Raw genomic sequence first — 20,362 nt, 5'->3', positions numbered from 1 at the left:
CCAGTAACTGAAACAAGAAAGAACCCCCAGAGAAGATGTCGTGTATGTTCCTAGAGAGGAATGAGGCATGATCCCCGCTATTATTACCCACAATGCCCATCACTGCCAGCCTTATGCCTCCATGACTGCTTTACAATCCTCCACACAGAACCGCGTTTTTGAACTGTTTTGACATTCAAGCATTTGGATTATTTAGTGACAGACACATTTGAGTAGAGCTGACTTAACAATTTCCGGGGGTAGGTGGGGGGAGGTCTCCAGAGACACAAGCTGGGCACAATATATTGGGCACTACAATGACATTTTTGCTCTAAACCTTCCTCTACGTGCTTCTGGAAATCATTTGTGTAGTGAAAATGGTCACTATATCCATAGATGAATTCCCAGTGGGGTGTCATTTCCAAAATGGGCACAAGAAATATAATTCACCGCACACTTTTCTTGGATATTATGCAAAATTAGTGAATTTTATTAATAAACATCCAGTCCACAGAAAAAAAGTGCCAGAACAGAAAAATTAGTATATACAACCTAGATTCCCATACCGAACGTTTCGATCCTCCCGGATCTTAGTCATGGGGTACTACAAAAATAGAGAGGACAATATAAGAAAACATATATGACAATATATACATATACACTGTGTGCAGAATTATTAGGCAAATGAGTATTTTGATCGCATCATCCTTTTTATACATGTTGTCCTACTCCAAGCTGTATAGGCTTGAAAGCCAACTGCCAATTATGCAAGTGAGGTGATTTGCATCTCTGTAATGAGGAGGGGTGTGGTCTCATGACAACACCCTATATAAGGTGTGCTTAATTATTAGGCAACTTCCTTTCCTTTGGCAAAATGGGTCAGAAGAATGATTTGAAGGACTCTGAAAAGTCAAAAATTGTGAGTTGTCTTGCAGAGGGATGCAACAGTCTTGAAATTGCCAAACTTTTGAAGCGTGATCACCAAACAATCAAGCGTTTCATGGCAAATATTCAACAGGGTCGCAAGAAGCATGTTGATAAAAAAAGGCGCAAAATAACTGCCCATGAATTGAGGAAAATCAAGCGTGAAGCTGCCAAGATGCCATTTGCCACGAGTTTTGCCATATTTCAGAGCTGAAACGTTACTGGAGTATCAAAAAGCACAAGGTGTGCCAAACTCAGGGACATGGCCAAGGTAAGGAAGGCTGGAACACGACCACCTTTGAACAAGAAACATAAGATAAAACGTCAAGATTGGGCCAAGAAATATCTTAAGACAGATTTTTGTAAGGTTTTATGGACTGATGAAATGAGAGTGACTCTTGTTGGGCCAGATGGATGGGCCCGAGGCTGGATCAGTAACGGGCAGAGAGCTCCACTCTGACTCAGACGTCAGCAAGGTGGAGGTGGGGTACTGGTATGGGCTGGTATCATCAAAGATGAACTTGTGGGACCTTTTCGGGTTGAGGATGGAGTGAAGCTCAACTCCCAGACCTACTGGCAGTTTCTGGAAGACACCTTTTTCAAGCAGTGGTACAGGAAGAAGTCGGTATTGTTCAAGAAAAACATGATTTTCATGCAGGACAATGCTCCATCACATGCATCCAAATACTCCACAGCGTGGCTGGCCAGCAGGGCTGTGGAGTCGGAGTCATGGAGTCGGAGTTAGTTTTGGTTGGAGCCGGAGTCGGAGTCGGTAGAAATGTACCGACTCCGACTCCAGCTTTAAAAAAAATGTATTAATATTTCATAATTGAACTTTCATATGAATTTTATAAACGTTACTCAAATATATATGTTCTATCAAACTATGAACAACAGTGATAAGCAGTTCTGCTGGAGATAGAGACATTTCTTACTTCTTGTGTGTCACTGTTCTCCACTGCCCTTATCTAATCTTATACTTGGTTAACCTCATGCTGCCCCAACCCCCCTACTTACAATGTATGAAACTGAAAGTGAAAATGTGTTGCAAATTCTTAGTAGTAAAGCTCCTCCTCTAGACTAGATCATACTAGGTGTGCGTCTTCCATGCATCTCACAGCTGCCTGCTACTCAGAAGAGGAAGACTGTAAGAAGTATTATCCTTTCAACAAACTTTGCATCAGTTAACTGTGAGTACATGAGGAATAACAACAGTATTACTGACCACTAGAGTTGAGCGATACCGTCCGATACTTCAAAGTATCGGATCGGAATGGATCGGCCGATCTTAAAAAAAAGTATCGGTATCGCCGATTCCGATACCGGAAGTCCCATTCAAGTCTATGGGACTTCCGGTATCGGAATAAGAAAAATCCTGTTTTTCCCTTGTACAGCCTCTCTGGGGTCTGTACGGGCCTTTCTGGGGGCTGTGCCGGCCTGCCAGGGGGTCTGTGCCGGCCTGCCGGGGGGCTGTGCCGGCCTGCCGGGGGGCTGTGCAGGCTCCGGTGGTCTGTGCCGGCCTGCCGGGGGGCTGTGCAGGCTCCGGTGGGCTGTGCCGGCCTGCCGGGGGGCTGTGCCGGCCTGCCGGGGGGCTGTGCAGGCTTCGGGGGTCTGTGCAGGCATCGTCCGATGGGACTACAAGTCCCATCGGGCGATGCCTGCTACCATGACAGTGATTGACACATTAGCCAATGATGGGACAGTAGTAGTCCCATCATCCGGCTAATGTGTTGAATGTAAAAAAAAAAAAAAAAAATTACATGCTACATACATACAACATGCATGCTACATACATGCTACATTCATACTACATATATACTACATGCAACATACATACTACATATATACTACATGCAACATACATACTACATATATACTACATGCATGCAACATGCATACTACATATATACTACATACATACTACATATATACTACATGCATGCTACATACATACTACATACATACTACATATATGCTACATACATACTACATATATACTACATACATACTACATGCTACATACATACTACATGCTACATACATACCACATATATACTACATACATACTACATGCATGCTACATGCTACATACATACCACATACATACTACATACATACTACATGCTACATACATACTACATATATACTACATGCAACATACATACTACATATATACTACATGCATGCAACATGCATACTACATATATACTATATGCTACATACATACTACATATATACTAAATGCATGCTACATACATACTGCATGCTACATACATACTACATATATGCTACATACATACTACATATATACTACATGCAACATACATACTGCATGCTACATACATACTACATGCTACATACATACCACATATATACTACATACATACTACATGCATGCTACATGCTACATACATACCACATACATACTACATACATACTACATGCTTCATACATACTACATATATACTACATGCATGCTACATACATACTACATGCTACATACATACCACATACATACTACATACATACTACATGCTACATACATACTACATATATACTACATGCATGCTACATACATACTGCATGCTACATACATACTACATACATACTACATGCTACATACATACCACATATATACTACATACATACTACATACAATACATTCATACAATACATACATAGACATACAGTACATATAACATAGAGTAACATACTTACCAATACTTGTCACATTGTTCCCCGAAGCCATTGTCTTTTACGGAATAAATATTAACATAACAAACCACAAAAATACTCACCCACGATCCGAAGCAGTCCACGAGTGTGTCCCACGATGATCTTGGGTAGAGAACTGCAGCATCAGCTGTTGCTGCCGTTCTCTACGGGCTGCAGGAATCCAATGACGGAAGGTAGGTATCCTTCCGCACTGTATTCCTCCGCCACTTAAAAAAAAAAAGTCCCTAGTCTCACTTTATGCCATTGCTGTGTGGGAAATTCCCACGCAGCAATGGCATAAAGTGAGACTAGGGACTTTTTTTTTTTTTAAAGTGGCGGAGGAATACAGTGCGGAAGGATACCTACCTTCCGTCATTGGATTCCTGCAGCCCGTAGAGAACGGCAGCAACAGCTGATGCTGCAGTTCTCTACCCAAGATCGTCGTGGGACACACTCGTGGACTGCTTCGGATCGTGGGTGAGTATTTTTGTGGTTTGTTATGTTAATATTTATTCCGTAAAAGACAATGGCTTCGGGGAACAATGTGACAAGTATTGGTAAGTATGTTACTCTATGTTATATGTACTGTATGTCTATGTATGTATTGTATGAATGTATTGTATGTAGTATGTATGTAGTATATATGTGGTATGTATGGAGCATGTAGTATGTATGTAGTATGTATGTAGCATGCATGTAGCATGCAGTATGTATGTAGCATGCATGTAGTATATATGTAGTATGTATGTAGCATGTAGTATGTATGTAGTATGTATGTAGCATGCATGTAGTATATATGTAGTATGTATGTAGCATGTAGTATGTATGTAGCATGTAGTATGTATGTAGCATGCATGTAGTATGTATGTAGTATGTATGTGGTATGTATGTAGCATGTAGTATGTATGTAGCATGCATGTAGTATATATGTGTTATGTATGTAGTATGTATGTTGTATGTATGTAGCATGCATGTAGTATGTATGTAGTATGTATGTAGTATGTATGTAGCATGCAGTATGTATGTAGTATGTATGTAGTATATATGTAGTATGTATGTAGCATGTAGTATGTATGTAGCATGCATGTAGTATATATGTAGTATGTATGTAGCATGTAGTATGTATGTAGTATGTATGTAGTATGTATGTAGTATGTATGTAGCATGCATGTAGTATATATGTAGTATGTATGTAGCATGTAGTATGTATGTAGTATGTATGTAGTATGTATGTAGTATGTATGTAGTATGTATGTGGTATGTATGTAGCATGTAGTATGTATGTAGCATGCATGTAGTATATATGTGTTATGTATGTAGTATGTATGTGGTATGTATGTAGCATGCATGTAGTATGTATGTAGTATGTATGTAGTATGTATGTAGCATGCAGTATGTATGTAGTATGTATGTAGTATATATGTAGTATGTATGTAGCATGTAGTATGTATGTAGCATGCATGTAGTATGTATGTAGTATGTATGTAGTATATATGTAGTATGTATGTAGCATGCAGTATGTATGTAGCATGCATGTAGTATATATGTAGTATGTATGTAGCATGTAGTATGTATGTAGCATGCATGTAGTATGTATGTAGTATGTATGTAGTATGTATGTGGTATGTATGTAGCATGTAGTATGTATGTAGCATGCATGTAGTATATATGTGTTATGTATGTAGTATGTATGTGGTATGTATGTAGCATGCATGTAGTATGTATGTAGTATGTATGTAGTATGTATGTAGCATGCAGTATGTATGTAGTATGTATGTAGTATATATGTAGTATGTATGTAGCATGTAGTATGTATGTAGCATGCATGTAGTATGTATGTAGTATGTATGTAGCATGTAGTATGTATGTAGCATGCATGTAGTATATATGTAGTATGTATGTAGCATGTAGTATGTATGTAGCATGCATGTAGTATGTATGTAGTATGTATGTAGTATATATGTAGTATGTATGTAGCATGTAGTATGTATGTAGCATGCATGTAGTATGTATGTAGTATGTATGTAGTATATATGTAGTATGTATGTAGCATGTAGTATGTATGTAGCATGCATGTAGTATATATGTAGTATGTATGTAGCATGTAGTATGTATGTAGTATGTATGTAGTATGTATGTAGCATGTAGTATGTATGTAGTATATATGTGTTATGTATGTAGTATGTATGTAGTATGTATGTGGTATGTATGTGGTATATATGTGGTATGTATGTGGTATGTATGTAGTATGTATGTAGTATGTATGTAGTATGTATGTAGCATGTAGTATGTATGTAGCATGCATGTAGTATGTATGTAGTATGTATGTAGTATTTTTTTTTTTTTTTTAACATTTAACACATTAGCCGGATGATGGGACTACTACTGTCCCATCATTGGCTAATGTGTCAATCACTGTCATGGTAGCAGGCATCGCCTGATGGGACTTGTAGTCCCATCGGACGATGCTTGCACAGACCCCCGGACATCAGCACAGCCCCCCGGCAGGCCGGCACAGACCCCCACAGGGTGCACAGACCACTGGCAGGCCGGCACAGCCCCCCGGCAGGCCGGTACAGACCCCCACAGGGTGCACAGACCACCGGCAGGCCGGCACAGCCCCCCGGCAGGCCGGTACAGACCCCGGGCAGTCCACACAGCCCCCCGGCAGGCCGGCACAGCCCCACGGCAGGCCGGCAGAGACCCCCGGAAGGCCCGAAATGACGGCGCATCATGATGCGCACACACCGCGCATCATGATGACGTCAGGCTGTCAATCAACTTTGAACTTCCGATTCCGATGCCGACTTCCGATATTGAAAAAATATCGGAAGTCGGTATCGGAATTCCGATACAGCAAGTATCGGCCGATACCCGATACTTGCGGTATCGGAATGCTCAACACTACTGACCACTATATCAGTTGTACGACCTGGCAATAATTTTGTACAATTGTTTTTAGGAAAAACAATTGTCATTTGGATTGTGAATGCAGAATTAAAAACCTGAGAATGTCAAAGAAGCATCACATTAAATCAGCTGTATTTGAACATTTCACCATCACTCAAGATAGAAAACATTATGTCTGTCAGTGTATGACAAATGATCCAGACGAAAACAAATGCTGTGAAGCCAAGATGAGTGCATATTCAGGCAAAGATAAAAATGCTCCTACCAGAGCTTCTAATCTAAAGAGACATTTACAGCGCTTTCATCCAGAAGTACTGAAAGCAGTGGATGAGAAAGACTGCATCCAAACCAATGAACCAGTGCCCAGCTCTTCCAGCCAAACAAAGCAGCAGAGAACTTTGCAGCCATCAGTTGCAAGATATTTTGTCAGTGACAAAGTTACTGTGACAATGACAGTAGATACATTTAAAAAACAGATCATAGAGCTTGTTGTAAAGGATAGTGTGCCTATTTCATTATTTTCACGACCAGCTTTTATGTGTCTGAATGGGGAAATGGTCCGCAAGCTTGGTGTTTCTCTGGAGAGAGTATTAGAAAATTAGTAATTGAAGAAGATTTTAAACAAAAGGAAGAACTTAAAAAAACTCTCAAGGGAGCCTGTTTCTTAAAATGGATGCCTGCACACGTCACAGAGTGAACTATTTTGCCATCAATGTCCGATTTGTTTGTGACAAAAATGAAAGTTACCAAGACATTGGCAGTAAAAGACACCAAAGCTCATCACACCAGTGAGTTTCTCCAGGTCTTGGTGGAAAAGGTTCTGCAAGACTATGAACTTAAAAAAGAGCAAGTTCTTTCTGTCGTAACTGACAATGCTTCAAATATGATAAGTACTATTAAGCTAATGAATGAGAGTAATGATGGTGACCAGCAGCTAGAAGAACATTCTGGGTCCACAGACACAGAAATGTTTGAAATAGAGGAACACAGTATTGTAACTGAGGAGCAAACTGAAGTTGCTTCAGATGAACAGCAACATGATAGTTTAGATGATCTTGTTGAAACTGTGTCAATATGTTCTTTCATTCATCACATGCGCTGTGTTGTGCATACGCTACAGCTGGCTATAAGAGACAGTCTGCAAGAAGGACATGCTGCTGCACGGATTGGCAAGGTGAGAAAATTGGCTACTGTTGCCAGAACCCCTAAAGTTGACTCAATTTTGAAGAGACGTGCTGGAAAAGGGGCAATTATTGATCAAGCCACACGATGGGGCAGTACTTACTTAATGATTCAGCGCTTGGTTGAACTGAAAACCTTTCTTGTAGACATGGCTAACCCTCAACTGACGCTAAATGAAAGTCAGTGGAATCAGGTGACTGAGCTGGAAAAATTGCTAGAGCACCCATTTACAGTGACTAAAAAATTACAAGCAGAGGACTTAACTCCAGGTATTTTCTTAAAGGAGTGGAAGAACCTGATGTTTCGCCTGTCCCAAAGAGGAGGGTTAATTGCAAGTGGCATTGCTACATCAATGAAACGGAGAGAGGAGCTACTATTACAAAATAACATTCTTTTGGCAGCTGTTTATGTAGACCCAATGCATCGGATTCTTCTAGATGATCAACAGCTAAGTAAAGGAAAAGAAGCTCTGTTTGAAATAGCAGTAAGGATGAAAGGGTTGCAGAACAGTCAGGAGGAACAAGAAGAATTTGGTCGTCCTGCCACATCTTCACCCTCATCATCAACTGATGAAGAATTTAATTTCGAAAAATATTTGGATCACAAGCACCGTGCAAAGCGTTCCCGCATAGAAGAACAGCCAGTACATTTCAGCAGAATTTTTCATGTGCACTAAAAGAAATTGAGAAATTTGACCGTTCATCAAAAATAACAGTGCAACAAGCGATTCCTCTGTATCCTGACATTGTCAGAGATGTTGCCCGAGTGGTTACTGCTTTGCCACCAACACAAGTTAGTGTAGAGAGGTTGTTCTCTGCTCTCAAAATAATTAGATCAGATTTGAGGGCATCCATGAAGGAGGATCTGACAGAGGCAATACTTTTTCTGAGGACAAATTTATAGATTTCTTCCTTTTAACTGCATAAAAGTGTTTATTGCATATTTACTTACAGTTTAGAAAAGTTTATAAAAGTTATTTGCTATATTCTAATTGTATTCTAATAAATGTAGTTTTTGCTCTAAGTGGTCTGATTACTTATATGATGGTGAGAAACTGAATAAGCACGATGTTTAATATTTTACAACAGTAAATTTGTTGTTATGAATTGGCCATTTATGAAGGAGTCGGAGTCGGAGCCGGAGTCGGAGCCTGATAAAATCCAGGAGTCGGAGTCGCAACTGTGGCTTACCGACTCCACAGCCCTGCTGGCCAGTAAAGGTCTAAAAGAAGAAAAAATAATGACATGGCCCCCTTGTTCACCTGATCTGAACCCCATAGAGAACCTGTGGTCCCTCATAAAATGTGAGATCTACAGGGAGGGAAAACAGTACACCTCTCAGAACAGTGTCTGGGAGGCTGTGGTGGCTGCGGCACGCAATGTTGATCGTAAACAGATCAAGCAACTGACAGAATCTATGGATGGGAGGAAGGCCAGTGTCATCATAAAGAAAGGTGGCTATATTGGTCACTGATTGTTTTTGTTTTGTTTTTGAATGTCAGACATGTTTATTTCTACATTTTGTGTTGTTATATTGGTTTCCATGGTGAAAATAAACAAGTGAGACGGGTATAGATTTGTATTTTATTAAGTGGCCTAATAAATCTGCACAGTAATAGTTACCTGCACAAGCAGATATCCATCCTCCTAAGATAGCCACATCTAAAAAAACCCCACTCCAACTTCCAAAAATATTAAGCTTTGATATCTATGAGTCTTTTGGGCTGATTGAGAACATAAGTTGTTATTCATTAATAAAAAGAATCCTCTCAAATACAACTTGCCTAATAATTCTGCACACGGTGTACATATGGCTAATACATAAAAACCATATATACAAAATGATTATGTACAAAAGAGGGACTGTTAATACCAGATGAAGGGAAACCACGGTTTAAACAAGGATTTTTAGTGATTGAAATCCAGAATTTGTAAATATGCAAATAAATACAGCAACACAAATTATGGAACATACGTAGAATGTATTGTATTGATTAACGAACGCTGTAAGCTAAAGCTGGATGTTTTTGAATAAAATTCACTAATTTTGCATAATGTCCAAGAAAAGTGTGCGGTGAATGATATTTCTTGTGCTTATCTGGGTCCCACGTGGTCCATTTCACCAGCACCTTGCCCTTTTAATGACCCGAGAGCACGCCATCCTACCATTATTTCCAAAATGGGGTCACTACAGGGGGGATTCTGTTGGTCTGGGAATTGGAAATGACACCCCTCTGGGAATTGGAAATGACAGCCCTCTGTGAATTCATCTATGGGTGTAGTGACCTATCTACCTATTTTCCAATGTAAAGTCTGGGGTTAAAACAACATTTTAGTGGTAAAAATGTAATTATTTTTTCTTCAAAGCCCAATGGTATAATTTTCTATGGAACAGCTGTGGTGTCAGTATGCTCACTGCACCACTAGAAGAATTCATTCAGGGAAGTATTTGGTAAAATGCAGTCACTTTTGGGGGTTTATGCTGTTCTGGCACCTCAGGGGCTCTGACAATGTGACACGTCACCCACAAACAATTCCAGCAGAATCTGCTCTCCAATACGGCGCTATTTCCCTTTGGAGCTCTGCCATGCGCCCAAACAGTGGTTTACCCCCACATATGGGGTGTCAGCATACTCACGACAAATTACACAACACATTTTTGGGTCCAATTTCTCCTGTTACCCTTTGGAAAAAATTGAGGGCGGAAAGATCATTTTTTGTGGAAAAAATATGATTTTTTAATTTTCACGGCTCTACGTAATTATCTTCTATGAAGCACTTGGGGTTCAAAGTGCCAACACACATCTCCTTGGGGGGGTCTTGTTTCCAAATTAGTGTCACTTGTTGGAGGTTTCCACTGTTTAGGCACATCAGGGGCTCTCCAAATGCAACATGGCAACCGCTAATTATTCCCACATATTTTACATTCAAAAAGTCAAATGTCGCGCTTTCTCTTCCGTGCCCTGCCGTGTGCCCAAACAGTAGATTTCCCCCACATATGGGGTATTGGCATGCTCAGGAGAATTTGCAAAACAAAACGTATAGTCCATTTACTCCTGTTACCCTTGCAAAAGTGAAAACATTAGGTGTAAAGGAACATTTTTGGTATAGAAAAGTAAATGTTTATTTTTTCCTTCCAAATTGCATTCATTCCTGTGAAGCACTTGAAGGGTTAATAACCTTCTTGAATGTGGTTTTGAGCACCTTGAGGGGTGCTGTTTTTAGAATGGTGTAACTTTTGTGTATTTTCTGTCATATTGACCCCCCAAACTCACTTCAAATGTGAAGTGGTCCCTAAAAAATGGTTTTGTAAATTTTGTTGTAAAAATGAGACATCGCTTGTCAAATTTTAACCCTTATAACTTGCTAATGAAAAAAATTTGTTTCCAAAATTGTGCTGATGTAAAGTGTGGGAAATATGATTTATTAACTATTTTGTGCAAAATATTCAAAATTTTTGACAAATTTTCTTTTTTAACAAATAAACGCAAATCATATCAAATAAATGGTACCACTATCATAAAGTACAATATGTCACAACAAAACATTCTCAGAATCACCAGGATTCGTTGAAGCGTTTTAGAATTATGACCTCATAAAGTGACACTGGTCAGAGTTGAAAAAATTGGTCACAAAAGCAAAAACAGGCTCTGGCGTGAAAGGGTTAATATTTTGTTGCACAACATTTTGATGCAATCACTACAATCAAAAGATTCCTGTAACGGTCAATGAGACTTACGTAGTGTGCTCTGATTACATATTTATCTATATTGGCTTATGACAGGTTGCTGATCCCTCACTGACCTGCCCCCATTTTTACGTAATGCATATAATAGCATTGATATTATTGTTGATAATGCCTGTAACGATAATGTAAAATATGACGTAAGATTTCCCTGATTTTCACATTTTCTGGAACATTCAAGACTCTTCTATTCACATACTGAACTCTGCTATGCCAGTTGTGAGGGCTTGACACCCCCTGTTTTTTTCCTGTCATGCCTGCATCTTCACTCACAGCTTTTAACCTGAGACTACAGCTCACTCGCTCCTTCCTGTTCCCCCTCCCCATTAAGGAATGCTAATTAGCCAAGAATGTTCTTTGTATAAGCCCATGTGTTGTATATATATATGTGGGAAATATCAAAGAGGCCATAACTCGGACCCAATCAGTGATAGAAATATGAAATTACATATTTGGCATGTTCTTCGATGGGACTATTTAGCCTGTGTTTTTCCAAATTATAGCTTCAGCAGAATCCGAGAAGTGGATTCCTGCGCAACCAGGGCAGCCCGATGCTTTGTGTTTCATTTTGAATGAACGCCAGCGACAAGCTGAATAAGATGATACTATGTGCGTTTCTATACGAGGTACCCTCTGCAAGATATGATTATTATAGTTTTCTTAGCCAGATTGTAACTCTGAAAGCAGGGGGAGGACCAACACAAGCCAGACCCTTTACTGATGTCACAAACCCAGGGGTATAAGTCACTTTAAGTCAGGACAGCTCATTCTAGCCTGGGAAACTGCTGCATCCAGACCCCTCAATGCATGGTGATGTCTGGCTTCTCCCACCAGCATGGTTCTGCCTGAAATGATCTAAGTAAAGGCCCCTTTACATTTAGCGATGCACCAGCGATCCCGACCAGCGATATAACCCGGTCAGGATCGCTGGTGCATCGCTAAATGATTGCTAGTGAGCTTCCACACAGGAAGATCTCACAGCGATGCAGCAGGGATCTAGCGGTTGTTACTTACCTTTCACACGCAGCCCAGCAGGAAGCAGATGACGAGAAATGGAGCTACGCGATTAGCGATGGACAGCGGGGGAGCCGGTCGGAGGTAAGTATCACACATAGCGATATCGCTGCTGCGTCACCAAATCGGTGATGCTTTAGCGATATTGTTAGCGATATTGCTATGTGTAAAACCCCCTTAACATGTGAATGCCTCTTTTCTTGTTAATCCTCTTTTTTTTATTTGTAATTGCTTTGTACATAATTTAATTGTCTCATATTGTAAAATCTTTTTATATCTTCTGTAAACACTGCCTATCTTTTGGGAGTAAAAATATAAAATTACTAGTTCCGTATCTCCTTGCTCTATCACAAATTCATACGTGCCTGAAGTTGATTACGCTACTAATTTGGGTTGTCTTCGTACCCCTTTATTAATTTAAATATTGATAGAGAAATCACAAGCTGGTGGTAGCGAAGTGTGCTCTGGCCTAGGTTGGCTAGCTGGCAGTGACGAAAGGGATTTTATAAGCTGATTGTCTAGCTGCGGCCAGAGCCTTTATAATTCCCTTGCTGCAGTGGGCCTAATAGCCAGTGCACAACAAGTAGCCCGTCTGGCAACTAATTATCCTAGGTGCAGTTCCCTGATTGACCTGAGGGTAAAGGGGGCGCCGGAGAGTTGCAATTTCCAAAGCGGAACTGGAAAGTGGGATATACACAATTCCCAGCAGTTTGTAACTCATTGTTGGCAGCGGTGGGATGACTAAAATAAGCCCCCATGCAGTAAATTGATAGGTCAAGACTATCTTGCTGTTTTTCATCACATTATGGCAGTGGTGGGATAACTAAGATAAGCCCCCCGGCCCATGTAATAGCCGTGTGCTTGCCAAAGGTCATACAACCCCTTTTCCTGACATTTGGTGGCAGAGCGGTAGGATCATAGAGCACTAATGATCTGGATTAAGCAATCATCCCTCTCACTAAAACTTGCATGGTTCTTCCGAGGACCCTGCAGCAACAGTTTGGAGAACGAACTCAGTGTTTACTAGTCCTGAGACAATTGTGTGTACTTGTGATTACCCCTCCCTTCTCTTTGTTTTTCTATCCTATCTCTTCCTTTATTTTGCAAACATGGATACGTGGAGAGAATCTTATTATAAGCGGCTGAACAAGGATGCCCTTGCGGCCCTGTGCACATCAAACCAGCTTGACGCCGCCGACAAAAGCAGAGAAGTTGATTGCGGCGCTGGTGCAATGGGAAGAGAGCCAGGACCATTCCCAAGGCCCAGTGGACACAGAAGGCAGCGCCCATGCCGATGGTGCAGCTTCAGCGGTCTAGCTGGTGCTGGCCAGCCTTACCTGTAGCCAGGGAGCCATGGACCGCTATCCGGAACTGGCCCTACAACACTGCCCCGCTGAAGATATGGACAGACGTCAGCTGCTGATCCAGCAAGCGCTGGAGAGAGCGTCAAGCTGAGAGAGCTGAGTGCCAAGCAGAGCCTGAAAGAGCTGAGCGCCAAAGCCCAGTGAGACAACGAACTGGAGGTTCTTAGGCAGGGGGGAATCCTCTCCACAGCCTGGAGCCGCAAGCCCAACAGCGCTCAGAGTCCTAAACCCCGGCAAGAGCATTTTCCTGTGATGGAAAAGGACGGGGACTTGGACAGTTTTCTGTGGGCCTTTGAGAAAGCCTGTAGACAGTACCAGCTGCCTATGGAACAATGGGACCAGGCACTTGGCCCCAGGGCTAAAAGGCAAAGCTCTGGAGGCGTTTGCTTTTCTCCCGCCAGAAGAAGATGACCACTATGGTGCCATCAAGCAGGACCTGATCGCCAAATACTGGCTAACCCCTGAGGTATACCGAAAGAAGTTCCGGAACCTCCAACATGGCCCATACGACAGTTATATTGATGTGGTGCAAGGACTCAGGACCCACTTTGACCAGTGGATCCACGGACTGTCAGTGAACACCTTTGAGCTGCTGAAAGACCTTATGATCTAAGACCAGTTCTTACATCTTTGCCCAGCTGAGGTCCGACAGTTCATACTGGACCAAGAGCCAACGGATGCGAACAAAGCAGCGCAGATTGCCGACACCTATGAGGCCAACCGGAAACCAGAGACACGGAAGCCAGTCACTGCCAGCTGGAGAGGGGGTAAGCCTGCAACCAACCCCAGTGCCCCGGCCAGCCGACACACCGGAGGCCCTGTCCCATTTGCCAATGCCAGACCCACATCAGACCCTCGCCAGTGTTTTCTCTGCAAACGGACTGGACATCTCAGTGCCACCTGTCCGGAGATGCAGAAGAACCCCCCAGTCAAGGCGTCTGGGCCCAACGCCTCTGTTCTTTTGGTGGGTGGTGTGGTTGGAAAGGTCGATGACAACGTGCAGCACATCTGTGTGGGGGCCCGCCTCGATAGAAGCCTCAAGGACACCATGGCCGAACGAACCCTCATCCAACCCGGACTGGCGACCAGTGAAGAGATGATTGATGGGAAAACCCTAAACGTCACCGGGATTGGGGGCGTCAGCTGCCCCTTGCCAATGGCCCGGGTTTTCATTGATTGCGGTGCTGGGAGCTGGGTGAGGGAAGTGGGGGTGTCCGAAAGCCTGCCCACTGATGTTTTATTGGGGAATGATTTGGGGAGAATGGTTGCATATTACTTCCCTGACACCCCTCCCCAATCTGATAATAAGGGTAACATTGACCCTGATGATGGTCGGAAACTGAATGGGTTACCTGACAATGCTTTATATAGTAATGATGCATTTGATAACCATTCTTTCCCTAGGAATGATGCTGATAGTGATGTAAATGTGCCAACTGAACCTGATAACCATTTTTCTGAGAAGGTTGATGTGTCTACAGGTACAGGAGTGCTCAGTCACGTTGCTCTGCGGAGTGAGACGGCTGAGGAAACCCTAGCAGGAGCAAGTGTCGATGCTACAGGAAATGGGGAGGTGCATGGGAACCGTGAGGAAGGTGATGCCATGCCACTGGCCAGTGCCACCGAGGAAGGTAACTGGCCCATAAGTAGCACTGCCCCTGAAATGTTGGGGGTGGATGGGGAGGTAGAAATCCCCTTGGAGACAGCCTACGTAGCTGCTGTCACCCGCAGTCAAAGTGCCTGGAATGCAGGTAGCACCCTGCATTCTGGACCCTCCTCCGCTACAGTAGTGACTGAACTAGAGGTGGACCCACAGCAGGTCCCAGAGGGTCCCAGTGAAGAGGGGACCCCACTTCTGTCTGCCTCCAGCCAGGAGTTTCAGGTTGCTCAGCGGTCAGATGCGAGCCTGGAGAAATTGAGACACCTCGCCGAGACACCCACCTCCGCAACTGATAAGGAAAGGGTGTTCTGGGAACGAGGAAGGTTGTACCGGGAGACAGTACCCGGAGAATCCCAAAAGGAGTGGCTGAGGGAAAGACAGCTGGTCATTCCCTATTGATTTAGGGCTGAGTTGTTACGGATTGCCCATGAGATTCCACTTGCTGGACACTTGGGGATCAGCAAAACTAAGGACCGGCTGTCTCAACACTTCTATTGGCCCAAGATGGGGACAGACATGTCCGAATCATGCCACTCCTGTATCATCTGTCAAAAAATGGGGAAGGCAGGGCTTGCCCCTAAGGCTCTCCTGATCTCTTTGCCGGTGATAGAGGAGCCTTTCCAGAGAATCGCAGTGGACATTGTGGCCTGCTGGCAGTCCCCAGCAGCTCTGGAAAGCAATGCATTCTTACCATGGTAGACTACGCTACGTGGTACCCAGAGGCAGTAGCTCTGTCCTCAACCAGGGCGAATAAGGTGGCGGATGCACTGGTGACCATCTTTTCAATGGTAGGATTTCCCAGGGAGATGCTTACCGATCAAGGGACCCAATTCATGTCTCACCTAATGGAGGCTCTCTGTAAGAAAATGCAGGTGACGCAGATGGTATCGAGTGCGTATCACCCACAGACCAATGGTTTGTGTGAACGCTTCAACGGTACCCTCAAACAGATGCTCCGCTTGCTGGTTGAGACCCAAGGGCGCGACTGGGAGCGGTACCTCCCACACCTGCTATTCACTTACAGAGAAGTTCTGCAGGCCTCGATGGGGTCCTCCCCCTTCGAGCTCCTCTACGGCAGGCCAGTCTGGGGTCCCCTTAGGTTGGTAAAAGAATCCTGGGAAGATGAGCTAAACCCCACTGAAGTGTCCATCATGGATTATGTCATGCGCTTCCGTGACAAGATTAAGATAATCCTTTAATTGTCCCACCATGGGGAAATTCAGAGCATTACAGCAGCAAGGCAGGAACAAGTACAGATACAGATGCATAAAGGCATTACATTGACAGTAGGTAGGTACATATACGAAGAAAAAAAAAAAAAAAAATTTAACCGGACTGTCACAACTTTGGATCTATCAGTTCTCTGTTTGGGTCGTTCTCCGTTTTGGACAGTGCTGGTTATACAGCCTAACTGCAGCAGGAAGGAAGGACTTTCGATAGCGCTCCCTCTCACATTTAGGATGAAGTAGCCGGTCACTGACAGTACTGCACATCTTTGTCACGGTCTCATGCATGGGATGGGAATCATTCTGCACCATGTAGCTCACCTTGGCCAGTATCCTCCTGTCGCCTACTTCCTGAACTGGGTCAAGGGGGCATCCCAGGACAGAGCTGGCCCTTCTAATCAGTTTGTCCAGCCTATTCCTGTCCCTGGTTGATATGCCACTACCCCAGCACGCCACACCAAAGAAGATGACTGATGCCACAACAGAGTTGAAGAATGATGCAAGGAGTGCCCCTCTAACTCCGAAGGCTCTCAGCCTTCTGAGCAGATAAAGCCTGCTTTGGCCCTTCCTGTACACTGCATCCAAGTGATGGGCCCAGTCAAGCTTATTATTGAGGATCACACCAAGGTACTTATAGGTGTCGACTATCTCAATGTCATTTCCCTGAATGTTCACCACTACTGGTGGATTTTTGCCCTTGCGAAAGTCCACCACCAATTCCTTGGTCTTCCCGGAATTAATCCTAAGGTGGTTCCTCTGACACCACTCCACAAAAGCTTGGTTAGTATCTCTGTACTCTCTTTCAACTCCTCCTGTGATGAGGCCTACTATTGCAGAGTCATCAGAATACTTCTGCAAGTAGCAGCTAGATGAGTGGCACCTAAAATCCGCAGTGTACAGTGTGAAGAGAAAAGGGGCAAGAACTGTACCTTGAGGTGCCCCTGTATTGCAGATCACTGTATCTGACACACTGTCCCGAACCTTTACAAACTGAGGTCGGTTCGTGAGGTAGTTAAGGATCCAGGTGGAGAGTTGGAGGTCCACGCCAACAAGGCCCAGCTTGTCTCTCAGTAGACCTGGCTGTATGGTGTTAAAAGCACTAGAGAAATCGAAGAACATTATTCTCACAGTGTTCCCAGGTTTCTCCAGGTGAGAGAGAGTCCTATCTAGGTGGATAATGGCATCATCCACACCAATGCCCGGCCTGTAGGCAAACTGGAGAGGGTCCATATCAGAGCTCACTAGAGGACAGAGACGTGTGAGAACCAATCTCTCTAGTACCTTCATCAGGTGTGATGTCAATGCTACAGGTCTATAGTCATTAAGGTCTTTCGGATAAGGTTTCTTCGGAACTGGTACCACACACGATAATTTCCACAGTTGTGGTACTATACCCATTCTCAGGCTCATATTGAACAGATATGTAATGATCTCACTCAGCTGGTGCCCACAGGTTTTGATTAGCCTTGCACTGATGCCGTCAGGACCTGAAGCCTTCAAAACTTTGATCTTATTCAGTTCTTTTGCAACCTGGGTACTTGTGAAGAATCATAGAATCATAGAATCGTAGAGTTGGAAGGGACCTCCTGGGCCATCTGGTCCAACCCCCTGCTCAAAGCAGGATTCGCTAAATCATCCCAGTCAGATGCCTGTCCAGCCTCTGTTTCAAGACTTCCATTGAAGGAGAACTCACCACTTCTCGTGGCAGCCTGTTCCACTCATTGATCACTCTAACTGTCAAAAAGTTTTTTCTAATATCTAATCTGTGTCTCCTCCCATTCAGCTTCATCCCATTGCTTCTAGTCTTTCCTTGTGCAAATGAGAATAAAGTTGATCCTTCTACAATGTGACAGCCCTTTAGATATTTGTAGACAGCTATTAAGTCTCCTCTCAGTCTTCTCTTTTGCAAACTAAACATTCCCAAATCCTGCAACCTTTCCTCATAAGACAGGGTTTGCAGACCGGTCACCATTCTGGTCGCTCTTTTCTGAACTTGCTCCAGTTTGTTGATGTCTTTTTTAACCCCTTCACCCCCAAGGGTGGTTTGCACGTTCATGACCGGGCCAATTCTTACAATTCTGACCACTGTACCTTTATGAGGTCATAACTCTGGAACGCTTCCATGGATCCCGGTGATTCTGACAATGTTTTCTCGTGACATATTGTACTTCATGTTAGTGGTAAAATTTCATTCAAATAACTTGCGTTTATTTGTGAAAAAAATGGAAATTTGGCAAAAATTTTGAAAATTTCGCAATTTTCCAACTTTGAATTTTTATGCCCTTAAATCACAGAGATACGGCACACAAAAAACTTGATAAGTAACATTTGCCACATGTTTACTTTACATCAGCACAATTTTGGAACCAAAAATTTTTTTTGTTAGGAAGTTATAAGGGTTAAAAGTTGACCAGCGATTTCTCATTTTTACAACACCATTTTATTTTTAGGACCACATCACATTTGAAGCCACTTTGAGGGGTCTATATGATAGAAAATACCCAAAAGTGACACCATTCTAAAAACTGAACCCCTTAAGGTGCTCAAAACCACATTCAAGAAGTTTATTAACCCATTAGGTGCGTCACAGGAATTTTTTTGAATATTTAAAAAGAAATGAACATCTAACTTTTTTTCATAAAAAAAATACTTCAGGTTCAATTTTTTTTATTTTACCAAGGGTAACAGGAGAAATTGGACTGCAAAAGTTATTGTGCAATTTGTCCTGAGTACGCTGATACCTGATTTGTGGGGGGGAAACGACTGTTTCGGCGCATGGCAGAGCTCAGAATGGAAGGAGCGCCGTTTGACTTTTTCAATGCAAAATTGGCTGGAATTCAGATCGGACGCCATGTCACGTTTGGAGAGTCCCTGATGTACCTAAACAGTGGAAACCCCCTACAAGTGACCCCATTTTGGAAACTAGACCCCCCAAGGAACTTATCTAGATATGTGGTGAGAACTTTGAACCCACAAGGGCTTTACAGAAGTTTATAACGTACAGCGGTACAATTAAAAAATCATATTTTTTCCACAAAAATGATCTTTTCACCCCAATTTTTATTTTCCCAAGGGTAACAGGACCCTAAAAGTTATTGTGCAATTTGTCCTGAGTACGCTGATACCCCACATGTGGGGGTAAACCACTATTTGGGCGCATGGCAGAGCTCGGAAGGGAAGCAGTGCCATTTGACGTTTTTGGCTGGAATTGAGATCGGACACCATGTCGCGTTTGGAAAACCCCTGATGTACCAAAACAGTGGAAACCCCCACAAATGACACCATTTTGGAAACTAGACCCCCTAAGGAACTTATCTAGATGTGTGGTGAGAACTTTGAACCCCCATGGGCTTCACAGAAGTTTATAACATAAAGCCATACAATTAAAAAATCATATTTTTTCCACAAAAATGATCTTTTCACCCTCAATTCTTATTTTTCCAAGGGTAACAGGACCCTAAAAGTTATTGTGCAATTTGTCCTGAGTATGCTGATACCCCACATGTGGGGGTAAACCACTATTTGGGCGCATGGCAGAGCTCGGAAGGGAAGCAGCGCCATTTGACGTTTTTGGCTGGAATTGAGATCGGACACCATGTCGCGTTTGGAAAACCCCTGATGTACCAAAACAGTGGAAATCCCCC

At 42.9% G+C, this 20,362-nt stretch overlaps 2 protein-coding genes across 2 annotated transcripts in view; one reads left to right on the top strand and one right to left on the bottom strand.

Moving 5' to 3' along the window:
* The window catches only part of LOC141076815 (uncharacterized), a 918,929-nt gene that overhangs the window by 658,215 nt on the left and 240,352 nt on the right, over nucleotides 1-20,362 (top strand). The gene's annotated exons all lie outside the window — the stretch shown is intronic.
* The window catches only part of LOC141076791 (gastrula zinc finger protein XlCGF66.1-like), a 31,641-nt gene continuing 11,848 nt past the window's right edge, over nucleotides 570-20,362 (bottom strand). The window contains exon 6 of the mRNA XM_073564100.1: nucleotides 570-583. Within this exon, the coding sequence (XP_073420201.1) occupies nucleotides 570-583 (14 nt within the window). The remainder of the gene's footprint in view (nucleotides 584-20,362) is intronic.

This window comes from Dendrobates tinctorius, unplaced genomic scaffold (assembly GCF_039654945.1).
Source record: "Dendrobates tinctorius isolate UK_male_01 unplaced genomic scaffold, ASM3965494v1 ptg000430l, whole genome shotgun sequence".
NCBI lineage: Eukaryota > Metazoa > Chordata > Amphibia > Anura > Dendrobatidae > Dendrobates > Dendrobates tinctorius.
This window is presented reverse-complemented; position numbering and strand designations above follow the sequence as displayed.